Source organism: Scyliorhinus canicula, chromosome 9, assembly GCF_902713615.1.
Source record: "Scyliorhinus canicula chromosome 9, sScyCan1.1, whole genome shotgun sequence".
Classification (NCBI taxonomy): Eukaryota; Metazoa; Chordata; class Chondrichthyes; order Carcharhiniformes; family Scyliorhinidae; genus Scyliorhinus; species Scyliorhinus canicula.
Window position 1 is genome coordinate 4,796,458 of NC_052154.1, and position 20,370 is coordinate 4,816,827.

Sequence of the window (20,370 nt, forward strand, 5' to 3'; positions counted from 1 at the left end):
GGATTTCAGAGCTGGTACAGGGTGGGCATACGGCAGCTGAAGGACCTGTTTATAGAGGGGAGGTTTGCGAGCCTGGGAGGGCTGGAGGAGAAGTTTGAGCTCCCCCCGGGAAACATGTTCAGATATTTACAAGTGAAGGCATTTGCTAGGCGGCAGGTGGAGGGGTTTCCCCTGCTCCCCAGTAAGGGGGCGAGTGATAGGGTGCTCTCGGGGGTCTGGGTCGGAGGGGGGAAGATATCAGACATCTACAAGATAATGCAGGAGGAGGAAGAAGCATCAGGGGAGGAGCTGAAAGCCAAGTGGGAAGGAGAGCTGGGAGAGCAGATAGAAATCGGGACGTGGGCGGATGCACTGGAGAAGGTCAACTCTTCCTCCTCGTGTGCGAGACTGAGCCTCATTCAATTTAAGGTGCTGCATAGAGCTCACATGACGGGGACAAGGATGAGCCGGTTCTTTGGGGGTGAGGACAGGTGTGTCAGATGTCTGGGAAGCCCAGCGAACCATGTGCATATGTTCTGGGCATGTCCGGTGCTGGAAGGGTTCTGGAAGGGGGTGGCAAGGACGGTGTCGAAGGTGGTGGGGTCCAGGGTCAAACCAGGATGGGGGCTTGCGATCTTTGGGGTCGGGGTAGAACCGGGGGTACAGGAGGCTAGGGAGGCCGGAATACTGGCCTTTGCGTCCCTAGTGGCTCGACGAAGGATATTAATTCAATGGAAGGACGCGAGGCCTCCAAGCATTGAAACTTGGATTAACGATATGGCTAGCTATATTCAGCTAGAAAGGATCAAATTTGCCCTGAGAGGGTCGGTACAGGGATTCTCCAGGCGGTGGCAACCTTTCCTTGACTTTTTAGATCAGAGATAGACGTTCGGGGTCGTGGCAGCAGCAACCCGGGGGGGGGGGGGGGGGGAGGGAGGGAGGGGAGGGGAGGGGGGGGGCAGCAAGGGTCGTGGGGGGACATGCACGACTGTAACGCGGGCAAGTCTGCTCGCTGCTCATGTCTGAAACTGTAGGCTGCCTTATTTGTTAAGGTTGCCTGGGGGGGGGGGGGGAGGACTGGTGCGCGCGAGAGGGCGGGCGAGGGAGGGACATTTGCCTAGAGGGATTGTGTTGTAAATAATTTAAAAATTAGTAGGGGCAAATGTTTGTATGGAAAAACTCTTTCAATAAAAATTATTTTAAAAAAAAAATACTAAGGAGAAGGTTATGGGGAAACTGAAAGGTCTGAAGGTGGATAAGTCACCTGGACCGGATGGACTACATCCTAGGGTCCTAAAAGAGATAGCTGAGGAAATTGTGGAGGCATTAGCGATGATCTTTCAGGAATCACTGGAGACAGGAAGGTCTCAGAGGACTGGAAAGTGGCTAATGTAATACCACTGTTTAAGAAAGGAGGCAGCAGAAGACGGGAAATTATAGGCCGATTAGCCTGACTTCGAACATTGGTAAGATTTTAGAGTCTGTTATTAAAGATGACTTGGAAGTGCATGGTAAAATAGGACTGAGTCAGCACGGCTTTGTCAAAAGGAGGTTGTGTCTAACAAATCTGTTAGACTTCTTTGAGGAGGTAACAAGGAAATTAGACAAAGGAGAACCAGTGGACGTGATTTATTTAGAGTCCCAGGCCTTTGACAAGGTGCCGCATAGGAAACTGTTAAATAAGTTAAAAACCCATGGTGTTACGGGTAAGATCCTGGCATGGATAGAGGATTGGCTGACTGGCAGAAGGCAGAGAGTGGGGATAAAGGAGTCTTTTTCCGGATGGCAGCCGGTGACTAGTGGTGTGCCTCAGGGGTCTGTGCTGGGACCACAACTTTTCACAATATACATTAATGATCTGGAAGAAGGTACTAAAGGCACTGTTGCTAAGTTTGCAGATGATACAGAGATCTGGGGCTGGATTCTCTGATCCTGAGGCTAAGTGTTGAAGACGTTGTAAACGTCGTCTCATTTCTCGATGGCGTCAACATGGCCTCGAGCAGCGATTCTGACCCCTACAGTGGTCAGCACAGCACTGGAGTGACTCACGCCGTTCCAGCTGCCTATCCCCGGCGTCAGATGGGCGCCGCAGGTTTGTGCATGCGCAGTGGGACTGGCGCCAATGCATGCATGCGCGGTGCCTCCCTTCTCTGCGCTGGCCCTGACGCAACATGGCGTAGGGCTACAGGCGCCAGCGTGGAACAAAAGAGGTTCCCAGCCCGAGAAGCCGGCCCGCCGATTGGTAGGCTCCACTTTGGAAGGAGGAATTTAGGCATAGGCTATTTTCTAAATGGGGAAATGCTTCAGAAATCAGAAGTACAAAGGGACTTGGTAGTCCTTGTTCACAATTCTCTTAATGTTAATGTGCAGGTTCAGTTGGCAGTTAAGAAGGCAAATGCAATGTTAGCATTCATGTCAAGAAGGCTAGAATACATGACCAGGGATGTACTTCTGAGGCTGTATAAGGCTCTGGTCAGACCCCATTTGGAGTACTGTGAGCAGTTTTGGGCCCCGTATCTAAGGAAGGATGTGCTGGCCTTGGAAAGGGTCTAGAGGAGGTTCACAAGAATGATCCCTGGAATAAAGAACTTGTTGTATGAGGAACGTTTGAGGACTCTGGGTCTGTGCTCGTTGAAGTTTAGAAGGATGAGAGGGGATCTTATTGAAACGTACAGGATACTGCGAGGCCTGGATAGAGTGGACGTGGAGAGGATGTTTCCACTTGTTGGAAAAACTAGAAGCAGAGGACACCATCTTAGACTAAAGGGACAATCCTTTAAAACAGAGATGAGGAGGAATTTCTTCAGCTAGAGGGTGGTGAATCTGTGGAACTCTTTGCCGCAGAAGGCTGTGGAGGCCAATTCACTGAGGGTCTTTAAGACAGAGATAGAACATAGAACAGCACAGAACAGGCCCTTCGGCCCTCGATGTTGTGCCAAGCTTTGTCCGAAACCAAGATCAAGCTATCACACTCCCTGTCATTCTGGTGATAGAAAAGGAGGACTTTCAGTCTCGACCTAACATTCAGGAGGACTTTCAGTCTCTACCTAACATGTAAGTTAGATAGGTTCCTGATTAATAAGGGGATCAGGGGTTATGGGGAGAAGGCAGGAGAATGGGGATGAGAAAAAATCGGCCATGATTGAATGGCGGAGCAGACCTCAATGGACCGAGTGGCCTAATTCTGCTCCTATGTCTTATGGTCTTAAAAAAGTAAATTGTACATGAAGTGCTTTGGGACAACCGGAGGCCAAGATGAAGAACTTTGGGTCTTCTTCTACCTTTGCAAAACCTTTTAATCCGTTTATCAATGACCTCTTTGTTCACAAGTTCTATAAACTTAATTAGTTGCTTTTCATTAAATTATCGTTCGAGAGTTATGCAGAATCTTTTTCTGCCAATTATTACAGATAAAATAATCTCGATGGAGAAAACATGATTATGATAATTTTTTGTGCATGATTTGTAAGTGTTTTGTGCCAGAGTAAAGATTTCTAATCATGCTTTATTCTGTAGAGATTCTTTTGACTCCAATCAAAAGAACTGCATCTCACATGGCGGATTTCGACAAACAACAAACAGATTTTCTAACCTGGCATAAACCACCTGCGAAAGATGTGCACACGAAAAGTAAGTATGGTTCTTGCTGCTGAGTAGAAAATTACTCCTTTGCGTCCTTGGCTCAAATTCAGTTCAGATGTTCATTAAAAATACCGTTCCTTTTAGGATGTGTACAAGCATGGTTAGATATCAATCTTAAAGGGACTGCGCGGTTCAGTAAACCAGCCATGCACTACAAACAGAAGTTAGAGGGAACATTGGTAAGAACTAATCTGTTACAACTCTGTGTTATGGACAGGAGTGAAAGGAAAATTGACATTCTTTATTTTCTCACTAACTGCCCATAAGCACAGGGTGCTTTTAAAATTCAGTAGGCTGTGACGTGTTTTCCCAAACCCTCAGTTTGGGTAATCCAATTCATGAATAACTCACAGTAAACTTGTGTTGTGATTAACTCAGAAGGTTAGTTTATTCACATTCAAACCTGGGGAGGAGTGTTCACGTCTCAATCCACTACACACACACATTAAGGGCTATAAAAAGGAAAGTTTTACAGTGATGGATAGTAATAGTAAAAGAACCACAGAAACAAATTTTAGTTCACGTGATTATCAGATTCTGTGTCTAGTGAAGAGTTCTTTCACGTAAGAGCTCAAATTTAGCTGGCTGAAGATCGGAGTTGTAGAGTTCTCTTTACAATTTGTGCAGATACCACAAGATGAAGTTGGTATATAGACACTGGGTCAGTTCTGTAGGTGATGGTAGGAAATTTTCCAACACAGACAGGTTTTGAGAAGCAGGCTGCTGTTCAGCCTGTTCTTACTTCTTGGTGTCCACTGGTTGGATGTTAAACACCAGACTGAGAGTTTCTCAGTTCTCAAACAATAGAGATATCAAAATGGTCACTCGAGTCATGTGATCTTCTTTCGACACAATGATTTCAAAAGGAATGTTTATCTAATGTCTGGAATTGGCTTCAATTTCAGGACTGATAATGTTCTAGCCATTAGCTTTTCAAAGAGTGACCATCCAAATTGAGGTTCCTGTATTGGAAAGCCATTATCGCGGCGGACTCTGACTCTGTTCGAGGAGTTAAGCTTAAGAAAATGCAAATATCATCCGTTTCCCACTCAATGCTCCCCTGTTGAAATGGACCTGGACAGTCCTAGGTGTGAGATGGGCCAGTTAATGACTCTGCAAGCATAATGAGTTTCGGATCTCCACGTCATGCTGCACACGGGCATGGACTGCTCCATTATTTGCAAATGTTACATCAATAAGTCATAAAAAGAAATCCAAAATTATAAGCTATTTTTAAAATAGATTTTCTGATGAACCAAAATGATGGCTGTTACAAGTCACACAACCACATGTATGGAACTTTGTCCTGGAAGTTACCAATAAGAGTTACAAGAACGGAATAATAAGTTGAAAGCAAAATTATTCCGTTCTTGTAACTCTTGTTGGTAACTTCCAGGACAAAGTTCCATACATGTGGTTGTGTGACTTGTAACAGCCATCATTTTGGTTCATCAGAAAATGTATTTTAAAAATAGCTTATAATTTTGGATTTCTTTTTATGACTTATTGAAGTAACATTTGCAAATAATGGAGCAGTCCATGCCCGTGTGCAGCATGACGTGGACCTTGTATAGACTTGTGGCAAGCCACATTTGCACCACATAATTGTCAAACAATGGCCATCTCTAACAAAGGAGAACATAACTACCACCCGGACGGGATCCCTCAGAGCCTGCGCAGACCAGCTGGCAGAGGTATTCACAGACATCTTTAACCTATCCCTACTCCACTCCGAGGTCCCTACCTGCTTCAAGAAGACCACCATCATACCTGTACCAAAGAAGAACCAGGCAACGTGCCTCAATGACTATTGCCCGGTGGCCCTGACGTCAGTTGTAATGAAGTGCTTCGAGAGGCTGATCATGAAGCGCATCACCTCCATACTCCCGGAACGCCTTGACCCACTTCAATTCGCATACCGGTCCACATCAGACACCATTTCCCTGGCCCTACACTCGTCCCTAGAGCATCTCAAAAACAAGAACTCCTACATCAGACTCCTATTTATTGACTACAGCTCCGCCTTCAACTCCATAATCCCAGCCAAGCTCATATCAAAGCTCCAAACCCTAGGACTTGGCTCTCCACTCTGCAACTGGATCCTTGATTTTCTGACCAACAGACCACAATCAGTAAGAATGAACACAAACACCTCCTCCACAATAGTCCTCAATACCGGTGCCCCGCAAGGCTGCGTACTTAGCCCCCTACTCTACTCCTTGTACACACACGACTGCGTGGCAAAACTTGGTTCCAACTCCATCTACAAGTTTGCTGACGATACGACCAGAGTGGGCCGGATCTCGAATACCGACGAGTCAGAATACAGGAGGGAGATAGAGAACCTAGTGGAGTGGTGTAACGACAACAATCTCTCCCTCAATGCCAGCAAAACTAAAGAGCTGGTCATCGACTTCAGGAAGCAAAGTACTGTACACACCCCTGTCAGCATCAATGGGGCCGAGGTGGAGATGGTTAGCAGTTTCAAATTCCTAGGGGTGCACATCACCAAAAATCTGTCCTGGTCCACTCACGTCAATGCTATCACCAAGAACGCACAACAGCGCCTATACTTCCTCAGGAAACTAAGGAAATTCGGCATGTCCACATTAACTCTTACCAACTTTTACAGATGTACTATAGAAAGCATCCTATCGGGCTGCATCACAGCCTGGTATGGCAACAGCTCGGCCCAGGACCGCAAGGAACTTCAGAGAGTCGTGAATACCGCCCAGTCCATCACACGAACCTGCCTCCCATCCATGGACTCCATCTACACCTCCCGCTGACGGGGGAAAGCGGGCAGCATAATCAAGGATCCCTCCCACCCGGCTTACTCACTTTTCCAACTTCTTCCATCGGGCAGGAGATACAGAAGTCTGAGAACACGCACGAACAGACTCAAAAACAGCTTCTTCCCCACTGTCACCAGACTCCTAAATTACCCTCTTATTGACTGACCTCATTAACACTACACCCTGTATGCTTCATCCGATGCCAATGCTTATGTAGTTACATTGTATATCTTGTGTTGCCCTATTATGTATTTTCTTGAATTTTGTTTAATTCCCTTTTCTTCCATGTACTGAATGATCTGTTGAGCTGCTTGCAGAAAAATACTTTTCACTGTACCTCGGTACACGTGACAATAAACAAATCCAATCCAATCCAATCCACTGTCACACTGCCAGCTCAAGGGACATCACCACTCACTCTCTCACGCATCCTCCATCTGGCCTCATCTGCTCTGGAGATCACCTCGTCATCCCATCCATGGCTCTACTCAGTATACAGACACACACACCTGGCATCCTTCTCATTTGGCACGGCCTCTGCCTTTCTCTCACTCTGTTCTTCTGTCTTCATGCAGGACAATAAAAGGGAAAGGTTCCAGACGATAGAATCCCTACATTGCAGAAGGAGGCCATTTGGCCCATCGAGTTTGCACCGACCCTCCAAAAGAGCAACCTACCTAGGCCCACTCCTCTGCCCTATCCCTGTAACCCCACCTAGCCTGCACTTTAGCATGGCCAATCCACCTTACCTGCACATCTTTTGGACTGTAGAAGGAAATGGAGCACCCAGAGGAAACCTATGCAGATGTGGGGAGAACGCGCATACTGCACACATCACCGTAGGTTGGTATCAAACCCTGGTCTCGACCCCTGTGAGGCAGCAGTGCTAACCACTGTGCCACCCCACATGGTGTGCTGGACATTAAGCTCCGACTTTGCTTTGAAGCCCGCATGTAGCAGATGGCCGGATGCTACGGAAACAGCGAGTGAGGATCCTGCACCAGATCATCCCTCTGACAACTCAACTGTGGGTCCACCGTTCACTGTGTCGTGGGGGCCATGTATTAATAATCTACACATTTGTCACATTTCCCTTAGACAACCTTGACTCCGTATCCAGCGCTGACACTACCTCGGATGAAACCCTGAGGACAGAACCTTTGAAGACCCGTCACAGTGCTCACCACACCCTTCACCAGTGCAGCAAGTAACACTTTGGTGGGACATATGTAGAGCAGGCTCGAGATCACTTTCTGGTGAGCACAAAACACAATCTGTTCCACAGCAGGCAAAGGGGATAGGTATCTGAGGTCAGTGGCACTCGGAGGACTGCTGGAGGCAAAGGACCTGCTGAGTCCGAGTCAGATGATGAGCCTCTGAACTCGGCCCTCAATCCATTGTTGGAGCTGCAGCGAAAATCACCAAAATATCAGGATGGGATGACAGCTGCACTCCTTCGGTTGTAAGGCACAAGGAGGAATCCTTCTACCTTCAGTCCAAGGTGATTGCACCGCCATGCCACGCACCAAGTTCAACATTGGCATGATAGTAACTGCATTGTGACCTTGGTCCAGGTCATCTGGCCTGCACGGGCTGAACTCCATTGCTGATGCTGCAGTTGGCCTCCAACAGTGTCAGCATAAGTGGTGTGCGGGGCAGTTCAATCTCACTCCAGCTTCCCAGAGGAAGGAGTACTAGCAACTCAACACTCTGAGGCCACACACTCAGGTGACTCCAGTGACTCCATAGCAGTCAGCAGACTGCCTCCACCTCCGCTGTGGATGTCAGAGGAGCACCGGCTGGGTTAAGAAGGTTAAGAAATTCTAGTTTCATCACTTGTGCCTAATGTTAATTAGTATAAATAGTCTCCCAAAAATGTCATCCTATCTCTGTCTCTTTGTTATGATGAGCAGTGTTCCTGTCAGTCTGGGGTGAAAACTTGATTCCTGCACAAGATAAAGGCAGATGTCTCAGCCTGGGGCCTCCACCCTGTTCTGTGTGCAACTGTCACAGCACACTGATGGCACACCTTCACAGTCACTGGACATATCAGTCATGTCTGCACCTCTGTAGGACTTTTTGTTGTTGCCAGAATGTCTTGGGCCGCCTTCACAGAGTTCCGAGATTCTTCCTGTGTGCTCTCAGTTCCTTTGAGTTGTGGCTGGCACCTCCCATCCCATCAAAATCTGTGTCCGGTGACAGTGTGGTCCTGAAGGGTTCAGCTCACAAAGGATGACATAGGATTAGAAGTTAAAGTTTCCCCAGTGCATCTCCATGCTATCACCCTGATCATTGGCAGCAAGCATGCTGCCATCAGCCAGACAGGAAACTGTGGGAGGAAACCGGAGCAGCCGGAGGAAACCCACGCAGACACGGGGAGAACGTGCAGATTCCGCACAGACAGTGACCCAGTGGGGAATCGAACCTGGGACCCTGGTGCTGTGAAGCCACGGTGCTATTCACTTGTGCTACCGTGCTGCCCTCAGGTTCCTCCTGGTCAGGCAGTTGATTGCCTGAGCCGCAAAAGTAGCGGTGTGGCTTCCAGGGCCAGCTGAGGTGGACTCGCTCTTGACTTTCTAGCTCATGGGCAGGGTCACCGCCATCATTTTCAACCCTCGTCTTAGTGGTGCTTCTGATATCGACCTAATATTCCCTCTGGAACCAATATAAAAAGCAGATCAGCTGGCCATTTACGTATTGTTGTTTATGTGACGTTCCTGTGTACATATTGGTTATCATACTTACTTACATGTATATTCTTTTTCAAAAGTAAATCGTATGTGAAGTGCTTTGGGACACCCTGAGGCCAAGGTGAAGAACTATGGGTGGGATTCTCCGTCCCATTGCACCTGTTTTCAGGTGCAGCGCACCCCCTGCCGGCAGCAGGATCCTTCGCCCCGCATCCGGGCTATGGGGTTTCCCATTGTGGGCACCCCTACGCCGTCGGGAAACCCGCGGGCGTGAGTGCACAGCTGGCGAGGAGGGGGATCCCGCCGACAGAGAATCCAGCCCTATGTTTCTTCTTCAGTCTTTGAAAAACCTTTGAATTAATTTGTCACACATTCTATAAACTTAATTAGTTGCCTGTCATGCAGAACGTTGTGAAATTCTTTTTAGCAGCTGTGCATAATTTTTGTCACAGTTATTGTGGTTAAGATAATCTTGATGGGCATTCTAAAGTTTCTAATAATGTCTTATTTTCAGAGATTCTTTTGACTCCAATCCAAAAACCTGAATCTCACGTGACAAATTTCCTCAGACAACAAACAGATTTTAGAACTTGGCCTAAACCATTGACAAAAGATGTTCACGCAGAAAGTAAGTAAGATTTTTGCCACTGGGCACTTGATTACGGCTTTCTTTTTAATAAATTTAGAGTACCCAATTATTTTTTCCAATTAAGGGGCAATTTAGCATGGCCAATCCACCTACTCTGCACATTTTTGGGTTGTGGGGGCGAAACCCACACAGACACGGGGAGAATGTGCAAACTCCACACGTTGATTACAGCTTTGTGTCCAGGGCTCAAAATCAGTTCAGATGTATGGTAGAAATAACCACATCTTAAGCAAACCGTGATGTAAACACAGCTTGTAGTGGAAGAAGAGTCCTAGGGAAAATACAAATTGTGTAACGTGGAGACATTTAAAATGACTCTTTGCCCTCGTACGTCTGGAGCTTTCTTTAATAAAGTCGTGGAGAGTCCATACCGAGTTGTATCAAAGAAACGTAGGTTTATTTACAAAGCTAGAGTACACAGCTCCAAGGTCGTAATGGTCAGTGCCGAACTGGCTGACCTTGTGTACAACATAGATTGAGTGGAGAAGGCTTTGTAGACTGTGTTAAACTGCTATATCAGGCCCCGGAGGCTAGTGTAAGGACGAACAGGACAACATCTGAGTATTTTAGACTACACCGCGGGACAGGGATGCCCCCTCTCTCCGCTGCTGTTTGCGTTGGCCATAGAACTGCTGGCAATTGCTCTGAGAGCGGCAAGGGGATGGAAGGGAATGGTCAGGAGGGGGATAGAACACAAGGTCTCACTCTACGCGGATGATCTGCTTTTGTATGTGTCGGATCCAGCGGCAGGGATGGACGGGATTATGGAAATCCTCGGGGAATTTGGCTGGTTTTCGGGCTACAAGTTGAACATGGCAAAAGGCGAGATGTTTGTGGTGCAGGCGAGGGGTCAGATGAATAGGCTGAGGGAGCTACCATTTAGGCTGGTTGGGGAAAGTTTTAGGTATTTAGGGATACAAGTGGCACGTGACTGGGGCAAGATGCATAAGTTGAACTTGTCTAGGCTGGTGGAGCAAATGAGCGAGTTTCGGAGGTCGGATGCACTCCCGCTGTCACTAGCGGGGAGAGTTCAGACGGTGAAGATGACGATCCTCCCGAGATTCCTGTATATTTTTCAGTGTCTCTCTATTTTCATTCCGTGGTCCTTCTTTAAAAGAATCAATAAAACCATCCTGGGATTTGTTTGGGAGGGGAGGTCCCCGCGGGTAAAGAGGGGGATGCTGGAACGGAACCGCAGTGAGGGGGGACTGGCGTTACCGAACCTCAGCAACTACTACTGGGCGGCTAACATAGCCATGATAAGGAAATGGATGGTTGGTACAGGGTCGGTTTGGGAGCGGGTAGAGGCTGCTTCGTGCAGGGGCACCAGCTTGGCAGCCCTGGTCACGGCTCCCCTGCCACTCCTGCCGGCCAGGTATTCCACCAGCCCTATAGTGGTGTCGGCTCTGCGGATTTGGGGCCAATGGAGGAAGCATGCGGGGGAAGTGGGAGCGTCAGTCTGGTCCCCAATATGTGACAACCACCGATTTGTCCCGGGGAAGATGAATGGAGGGTTACGAGCATGGCGGAGGGCGGGGGTGGGAAGGATGGGCGACTTGTTCCTGGAAGGGAGCTTCGTGAACATCAGGGCGCCGGAGGAGAAGTTCGGGCTGGCTAGGGGGAATGACTTTCGTGTAGTGTAGAGTAGGGGGGAAGAATAGGCGGGTCTATTTGTGAGAGCTACTGTTATTTGCACTATGTTTTTTGTAGTTGGTATCTGCACACTAATGCATATTGTTACTGTTTACAATGCCAAAAAATACCTCAATAAAATTGTCTGTTTAAAAAAAACATAGATTGAGTGAAGCGTTCACTGTCGATTCTGGTGCCCCGGCCGCCGCGGTTCCTGTGAGTGCAGCACCGTTGTGAGTCTTCTCCCTGGACCTCAGGGGAGGTGTCTCTTCGAACTGCAGTGGTTCTTGGCCAATAGGTCTGAACATGACGTAACTCAGGTGGCAACTGAGTCCCATTGGTCCTGCTCTTGGGGGTCGTTATTCGCCTGAATGGGAGGCGGACAGCACTATATACATCATAGTCCATGGAGCCCTGGAGTTCCTGGACTCTACCGTTTCACAAGAGAGGGATAATTTCACAAGCAGGAACCGTGGCGGCCAGAGCATCAGAATCAACAGTGAACGCTCCACCCTGATCAGGTGACACAACTACCCCGGGCCAGGACTCTAAATATTGCCCAGCTTGATGAGGATGATTGCATGCTGGTACATCTTTCTGAATAAGTAACTGTGCTGTAAGAAATTCATTGCATATAAAACACTTCAGGACATATCTGAGAAAATGCAATCATTGCAAGTTATTTCTTTCCAGAAAAGGTCTCTCAGAGGAATGGTAGTGTAACGGTTGTGTTATGAAATTAACAATCCACAGAGCGGAACTAATGTAGAGAATGTGAGTTTAAATCCCACTACGGCAATTTGAGAATTTGATATTCAGTTTTTTAAAATTGGAAATGTGGCTCCAGTCGCACCGTAATTTTATTAACCTGTGTTCTGAATTTGCCTCAAATTAGTATCAGTTGTAAAAGGTGGGCTTTAACAAACTGAACTGCTGAAGGAACTCTTTCTTGCTATTTCTTTGCAATACTTATCCAACTTGCGGGATTATTGCCATTTTTAAAACTTGCTTGCAGGATGTCTTTTGACACCGAAGAAGAAATCTGCGTCTGGTGCTTTCCCCAAACAGCGAAGAGGCGACACATTACCATGTGAACCAGCCATAGGACAAGGTTGTGTGAATAACGAGAAACATTAAGGCAATTATTCAAATCTGTAAAGCTATGCTGGTGGGATACTTTTCTTAAATTGTGATTAAGAATATTTTATTATATTATTCTAAATGACTTGCTGAATGCTCGTTTCTGGTGCAATCTTTTTCACTAGGATTGAGTTTGACGTGCGTTCCCACATACAAAATGTGCAAATATGAGAAAAAGTTTATAATTGTTCCTGCAGTACTCGATTTCATTGATTGTTTTGTAATTTTAATGATCATTAAAGATAGGAATTTTAATTAACGTGTGACTTACTATCGGTAATCAATAGACTGTAGAGAGCTGAGTGGCAATTGCCATCAGATCAGCTAATACCAACATGGCACAGTTTGGACCATTCAGCATGAACAGCATGGAGTGAATTTTCTGATTGTTTTATGATAACGAGGGCCTGTGGCACTACAGCTTTGAAGTTTCCTGCTTTTACACCTGCAATTCACTGAGGGTTACTGGGACTGAAAATTATACTGCACAGCTGTTATCAGGATCAGTGGAGACTGGTGAAAATGAGTTCCTGAGCATCAAGACTCTAGAGAATTTCATTAGCAATTTCTGAAGCTTTTGCAGCTATTATTTTTGATAGCCTCCAGCCTTTTATCTCCACTACCAACCTGTGCTGACACCTCGATCCTCACCCAAGATGTATAAGGAGGCCATGAATTATTTTGTCTCTGAGATTGAGATGAGCTGCCTCTGCCTGATCTCAGCCTCCCCTTTCAAAAGAATCCAAACATTTTCCACCAAGAGCTCCTGTATTAACTGTTTATCCATATCATTCTTTCTTTTCTCTCTCCCCATGCCCTCTAGATTCAGCTTTAGATTGCCTCCTATACCCCTAAACCCAATTCTACTAACAGGCTGCTCACCAACTTCATGCTTGGCACCTATTAACATTTTAAATTATTTCTTCCTCCTCGGCTGCTGTTCCCTGCAGCCCCACACTAACCACCCCCACCCCCTGCAGCACGTTCCGCATCAGCAAAAGGTGGGGGGCACTCAAAACCCCTAGAAGTCAGCGGAAGATCTCGCTAGCAGCCAATGGTGTGCTGCCTCCACCGCTGGAAAATACGCTATGGGTGGACCAGAAAATTCCACCCCCTATCTCCGGTTTCATTTTCCTCTCCACAGCTATTGAACACGTTGTTGCTTCCCCATACGCACTCATCATTTTTGAATCTCTCTCATTGGGTTTCCTCCCTGCCCCAGCATTGAAATGGCTCTAATTGAAGTCACAAATAACATGCCCATAGCTGGCAATGGTGCGTTTTCTCTTGATATCCTTCGTGATTTCTGCAGTTTTTAACAATTCAGCCGCCCATTATCTTCTGACAGCTCTCCTGCATCGGCTAGCTGAGTGCTCTGTGCATACTTTACCTATCCAATCACAATCAAAGCATCTACAGCAATGGGTTCTTTTTCTGCTCTTACACTACTACCTCTGGAATTCCTCAGGTGTCTCCCCTTGGTCTTCATTTACATGCATCTTCCAAAGACATGGCATTTTGTTCTATATGTATCTTGTTTGCACATAACTCAGACTTCCCAGGCCTCTCTTCTTCCCTCCCCTGCCTCTGTTTTATCAGTTCTCTTACTGACTTCCAGTTCCGAATGAACCACAGTTATCTTCAGTGAGACATTAAGTAGACCAAAAACCATTACTTTTGGCCCATCCGATAAATGCTTTACCCTCGCTACTAATTCCAACTCCCTCCTAGATAAATGCTACAGGTTGAAACAAACTGTTCACAACCATTGTTATTATTTGACCTGAAGCTCAGTTTTGAGCCTCGTACCCTCTCCATCACAAGATCGCTCTACCTGTACCTCTCCATCACTGTCTATCTCAGCTCTGCTGCTGAAACCGTTTTGTCACTTAAAGACTAATCCAGTGATTGCCTTTGCATCTTCCACCCTTCTTAACGTTCAATTCAACCAAACTCTGCTACTCAAATCCTATCCTGTATCAAATTCTGTTCACCCATCTAACTAACTTACTAATTAACTTCTATTCCTCCAGTACAGACATTTTAAATTATCAATTTTATGTTTGAATCCCTTCATGGGCTACCGCCTTCATAGCGCATCTCTCACTACCATCATAGGTAGCCTTAGCTTCAGCTAACTAGTCCCCAGCTCTATAATTCCCTCCCTAAATCTCCTTGAAAGCAACTTATTTGGCCAGTCATCCCTCCTAATATAACCTTCCATATCTCAACATCAATTTTCAGACATCTGATTACACCTCTGTAAAGTGCCTTGGGACATTTTTCTACATTAAAAGCACTTTGTAAGTGCAAGTTGTTGTTGTTATGTCCCTATGAGGTTGTGCCAGTTAGAACTCTTTTGCTCATCTCCGGTTATGCACTAATGATCTGTTCATTTAGAGCTGAGATACTCTGACTTTATCAGATTGACAGCTCTCTGGAGACGAATGCATTATTTAGAGCGATGTGAAATGGACTGCATTGAATCTGCTTGTTAGTACTTTCTTAATTCAAAGCTGTATTCTTGTTGGCTGTGTTTTGGCATCATTATTAATCTAACTTCTGTCTTATTGTTCTGATGGTTCATTTATATTATTGGACTGCCTTGTGAGGTGGATTTTTCCCCTGGCCTTGGGATGGAGGGGTCAAATATCACCACTGGTAAAAGCAAATGATTTTGGTGCTGGCCACTTTAATCTCTGTGCCCCTTCCTTTCCAGGTGTCCTTAATACTTTGTTGGGTGTGACTCCAAACATGCCTACAGCCCTCTCTTTTTCATCCAAGTTAATTTATTCCTTCTTACCCCAAGGAATTGAGGCCTGTTGGCAGTTACAATTCACGTCAGCTGAATTAGCACCAACTTCAGATCTGCATTAATTTGATCTACACCTGAAATGATGCCTTTACTTACAGGACATCATATTCCCTTTTATTTTTAAAGTTATTGCTCTCACCCCCCCGGACATAATTATCTCCCATCTTTTTCCATTGTCCATTCCATGGCACAGAATACCAGTTTCCAAACTTCAATAGTGCTGTTATATTTCTTTTGCCTTCTATCATGGAAGGAAAAAAGAAAACACAGAGAAAATCCTCCACATAATATTTGTTTGCCGAAATATACCAAAGTGACGGCACTTCGAAGTAGTTCTTGTAGGTCAGGAAGTTGGAGGTGTCTTGAGATGTGATCAGAAATTACAAAGGACTGATACCCAAGAAAGACAAAGACCCAACTAAGTGTGGGTCTGAAGGACCATCTCGCTGCTCAATTTGTAGATGCAAAAATTCTGTCAAAAATCCTGGCTAGACGGCTGGAGAGCTGCGAACCAGAGTTGGTTGCAGAGGGCTTCGTCAAGGACAGACAGCTAACATCGAGCATCAAGCGCATGCCGAACATGACAATGACCCTATCCAGGGAGAGAACACCAGAAGTGATCATCTCCCCGGACACAGAAAAGGTCTTTGACAGAGTCGAGTGTAAATACCTCATAGAGGTACTCGAGCGGTTTAGGCTTTGATCAGGATTCACCGCTTGGGTAAAACATCTCTATACCGTTCCCATGGCAATCCAAGGATTCAGAAAAGGGTCCTACAAAGGAAAAAAAAGAAGTATGGAAGGTCAAGCCCTTCCAAACCTACGATTTTACCACTGGGCGGTGTGTTTTTATGGTCAACTGTCGTTAAGATTAATGATATTAATCCTTTCTGAATTACTATATCCGATAACTTTTTAACTAGTTGGCCACTCTAAGGTCTGTATCCCTTAGACTCCCTTGCTGATACCAGATGGGAACTAATCTATTTCAAACTATATTTCAAGTTATAATAGGATCCCAAATCTACAAGGAAGAATTCTAACTCACTTACCACTCAATGTCCTTTAAGGGTCAGGATCTGTTGAGGATGTATAGGTGAGTCTTATGTAAACTACTATTTCAGGTTAAATTTCTAATAAACCACTATTTCAGATTTAGATTTAAAATAAACCACTATTTCAGGTTTAAATTTAAAATCACCCTTATTTTTATTTGCTTTTACAGAATCTTAACAAATTACTTGGTATTTAAAAGTCTCTTTTAGTTTATCAGACTTAAGGAGCTTTATTTAATGATTTTCCTTCTGTCTAGATAGCTTGTGGGTGTTCTTATTCTTTGGTCTTCCAGTGTCTTCCGATTCCCATGGACCGATGAGCTGATTGGAATCGAATCTAAGAATAAATTCGAACCGAATGGCTCGGCCTGTCTCTTTCCCCCCCCTCTCTCTCTCTGCCCTTTCTAACTTTTGCCACTGGTGATCCGAAATTTTATACATTTTAATTCATCTCTCCAGCGCATGTCAATTACAAAACATTGTCTCATGTTTAACAAAGTAGATGTGAAGGGCAGCACGGTGGCCTAGTGGTTAGCACAACCGCCTCACGGCGCTGAGGTCCCAGGTTCGATCCCGGCTCTGGGTCACTGTCCGTGTGGAGTTTGCACATTCTCCCCGTGTCTGCGTGGGTTTCGCCCCCACAACCCAAAAATGTGCAGGGTAGGTGGATTGGCCACGCTAAATTGCCCCTTAATTGGAAAAAATAATTGGCTAATCTAAATTTAAAAAAAAAAACAAAGTAGATGTGTTACATTTAAAACAGCGATTTCACACCATGCCCAAGACTGCCATACATTTCAAAAGCACATGGTGCATTCTGCTCAAAGTCTAAAAAAAAACGTTAAGCTGTGCCTATCTTTGTCTATTTCAGCCATTCACAGTTTTTGTAAACTTCCTCTGCCATGCCTGCTAGCTTTAAGCCGTTTAACACCTTACCCAAGATTCTCATTGTTCAAGTTTGCAATGTCTCATTACTGGTTCCTCTTTTTCTCAAAGGATCCAAAAACCCATTATGTGTCTTAAAATAATTGATAGTTATTTCCTTTCTATTTTAAAAACTGCAACTTTCTGAACGATCTTTTCCTGTGCCCGCTATTCTTTCTCAAATTTTATCAAACTTCTTGACCTTGTGTGTGCTTGCCATTTTTCAAGCTTTTACAAGCACTCTGATATTCCCTCATGTTCCTTTACCTATAATTTTATATGTTTACTTTACTCTGTTTATTTTGTTCCAAACTACATTCCTCCTTCCAATTATTGCTTACAGCGGCCACAGCAGAAAGAGTGAGGGAACCGGGAACAGAATAGGTGAAGATAGAGGAGAGTTCCTATATAGGGACTTCCCTCCAGGCCCTCGTCACGACAGCATTCCCATCCCTCCAACCAAGTACTCAAGAAGCGCAGTGGTGGTAGCCATGCTCTGGACATGATACTAATTAAGGCAACACTTCGGCCTGACCGAAATATCCACCATGGCCCCTCTCTGTAACAACCACAGGTTCACGCCAGCAACAATGGATGCCACTTCAAAAGGTGGAGACAGGACGAAGGGACACTGACGGTTAGCGACATGTACACAGACTACAGACAAGCGACTTTGGAGGAACTGATGGAGAGGTTCCAGCTGCCCAAAGGGAATGAATAGGTACATACAAATCAAAAACATTCTCCGTAGGAAAGGAAATGCGATGTACCCATGGACACCGGGACACTAACTGCAGAGGAACTGTTGAACACGGGCGACTTGGGGAAAGGGAACTGCGGGGTCCTGTACGGATGATGAGATAGGAGAAAATGGGAAGAAGAATGTGTGTGTGGGTGGGGGGTGGGTTGCCTCTGGATCGAAGCACTAAACATGTCAAACTCCACCTGCACACGTGCAGGGCTGAGTCTAATGCAGCTAAGACTGGTATACAGAGCGCACCTAACCAGGGCCCAATGGTGGAGGACAAATGTGAACCATGCTAGGGAGGCCCAACCAACCACATCCGAATGCCGAGGCCTGCCCCTGACTTGTCGGGTTCTGGACAACCTTTTATGAGTCAATGTCTAAGGTTGTGGGGGTGAGGGTGGAGCCAAAAGAGGTGATGTTCGGGGTCTCAGAAGAACCAGAACTCTTCATGGGAGTGGGGGGGGGGGGGGGGGGGGGGCTATGCCCTAGCATTTGCCTCCCTAATCGCCCGCTGAAGAATCCTGCTTGGCTTGTGATCGGCAGCACCACCCACAGGCGAGCCATAAAACACAAATGAAAGGCGGGGGTTGGGGAGGAAAGGGAGCGATGGTGGGGAAAGGCAAATAACCCACACAGGGAACCACGGGATACAGGCGGCTTAGCCGTGGAGGACAGGCCCGTGGGCAAGAGGGAGAAACAGGAGCAACACCAGCATGCTGGGTGATACACGCCAGATCCAACATCGGGAGTCCAACCAGGGTAAAACGGCCAGATAAGGTCCGCCGCACGGTGGTGGTGAGGGAAGTGGGGGGGGGGGGGGTTCACAGGTGGATGGCCAAATAAGGTCCACAACCACGATGGAGGGGGCTGAACGGCCAGGTAGAGTCTGCAGCCACGGGAGCGGAAGGAGACATGTTAATAGTCATAAGGTTCATTGGATGAATATGTATATTTTCTCTTTCTGTTTTGTGTGTCTCTCCGAGGGAACTCTGTAAATACGAAAGCATTTACCTTCAGTGATTGTCCGGATATGTACCATTAAAACATATGAAAATCAATAAAAACATTTGTAAAAAAACAAAATAAAAATTACAAAGGAAATTGGACAACATATTTAAGTGGAGTGGTGATCTGCCCAAAGGCAGGTCCTCTGCTCATTTCTCTGTCTTGGGGTCCTGCACTTTCCTTTTCAGTTGTTCATAAGAGCCTCATATTTTTAAGTTCAATGAGCAATATGACTTGGAAAAGAATGCATGAGATGGTTTCCTGTTGCCTTCCTCATGTTTGCTTAAAGAAAGCACAAGTCCTCTTCCTGAAAGAAGCAAGCGTTGTCCCTCAAGACTTTGGCTCTTCTGCCATCTCCACTGCAAATTGGCTGGTTCTGCAATTGGCCTGTAACCCTGAGTATTGAACCCTTACCTGGGCCTAGGGCAGCTCACATAAGGGCAAGGCTGACCTCCTCCCCTTGAGGTCTCTAATGTCCCTCCTACTCTAATAATAACTATAGGCTGGATTCTTCGCTCTCAGGATTCTCCGTTATGCCAGCGTGGGGCTGCCCTATTCTCAATAGGTGGGATTGGCCGGTTGGCGGGAGGGAGAATCCCACTGCCGGCCGGGGGTGGGTGGGTGGGGGGGGGGGGGGGGGGGGGGGGGGGGCAGGACGGAGAATCCCACCCATTGTGTTTTCAAATTTGTTAACAGGATGCGGTCGATGCTGGCTAAACCTGCATTTATTGTTCATCCCTAAATGTCCTCTACTCCAGAGGGCATTTGAGAGTCAACCACATTGCTGTGTGTCTGGAGTCACATGTAGGTCAGACCAGGTCAGGATAGCAAATTTCCTGAAAGGACATTAGTGAACCAGATGGGTTTTTATCACAATTGATGTGTGGTCTTTAATTCCAGATTTTTTTAAACTCAAAATTCACCATTGGCTGTGGTGGGGTTTGAACCTGGCTTCCCAGATCCTGCCCTGCGTCACTGGATTACTAGTCTAATGAGAAGGTGGTGGTGAGCTGCCTTCTTGAACCACTGCAGTCCATGTGTTGTAGGAACCATCATGGTGCTGTTCAGAAGGGGATTACAGGATTTTGACCCATGGACAGTGAAGGAATGGTGATATAGTTCCAAATCAGGATGGTGTGTAATTGGAGGGGAACTTGCAGTGAATGTGTTCCCATGCATTTACTGGTCTTGTCCTAGGCGGTAGAGGTTCCGAGTTTATAAGGTTCTACCGAAGGAACCTTGGTGATCTTATAGATCTTATAGTGCATCTTATAGATGGTACACTCTGCTGCCACT

At 46.2% G+C, this 20,370-nt stretch overlaps 1 protein-coding gene across 2 annotated transcripts in view; it reads left to right on the plus strand.

Annotated features, from left to right (window-relative positions):
* Positions 1 to 20,370, plus strand: part of terb1 (telomere repeat binding bouquet formation protein 1) — a 192,031-nt gene that overhangs the window by 129,013 nt on the left and 42,648 nt on the right. For both annotated transcript variants that reach the window (XM_038806219.1, XM_038806220.1), the window contains 3 exons: positions 3,496 to 3,609; positions 9,621 to 9,734; positions 12,403 to 12,498. In XM_038806219.1, the coding sequence (XP_038662147.1) occupies positions 3,496 to 3,609; positions 9,621 to 9,734; positions 12,403 to 12,498 (324 nt within the window). The remainder of the gene's footprint in view (positions 1 to 3,495; positions 3,610 to 9,620; positions 9,735 to 12,402; positions 12,499 to 20,370) is intronic.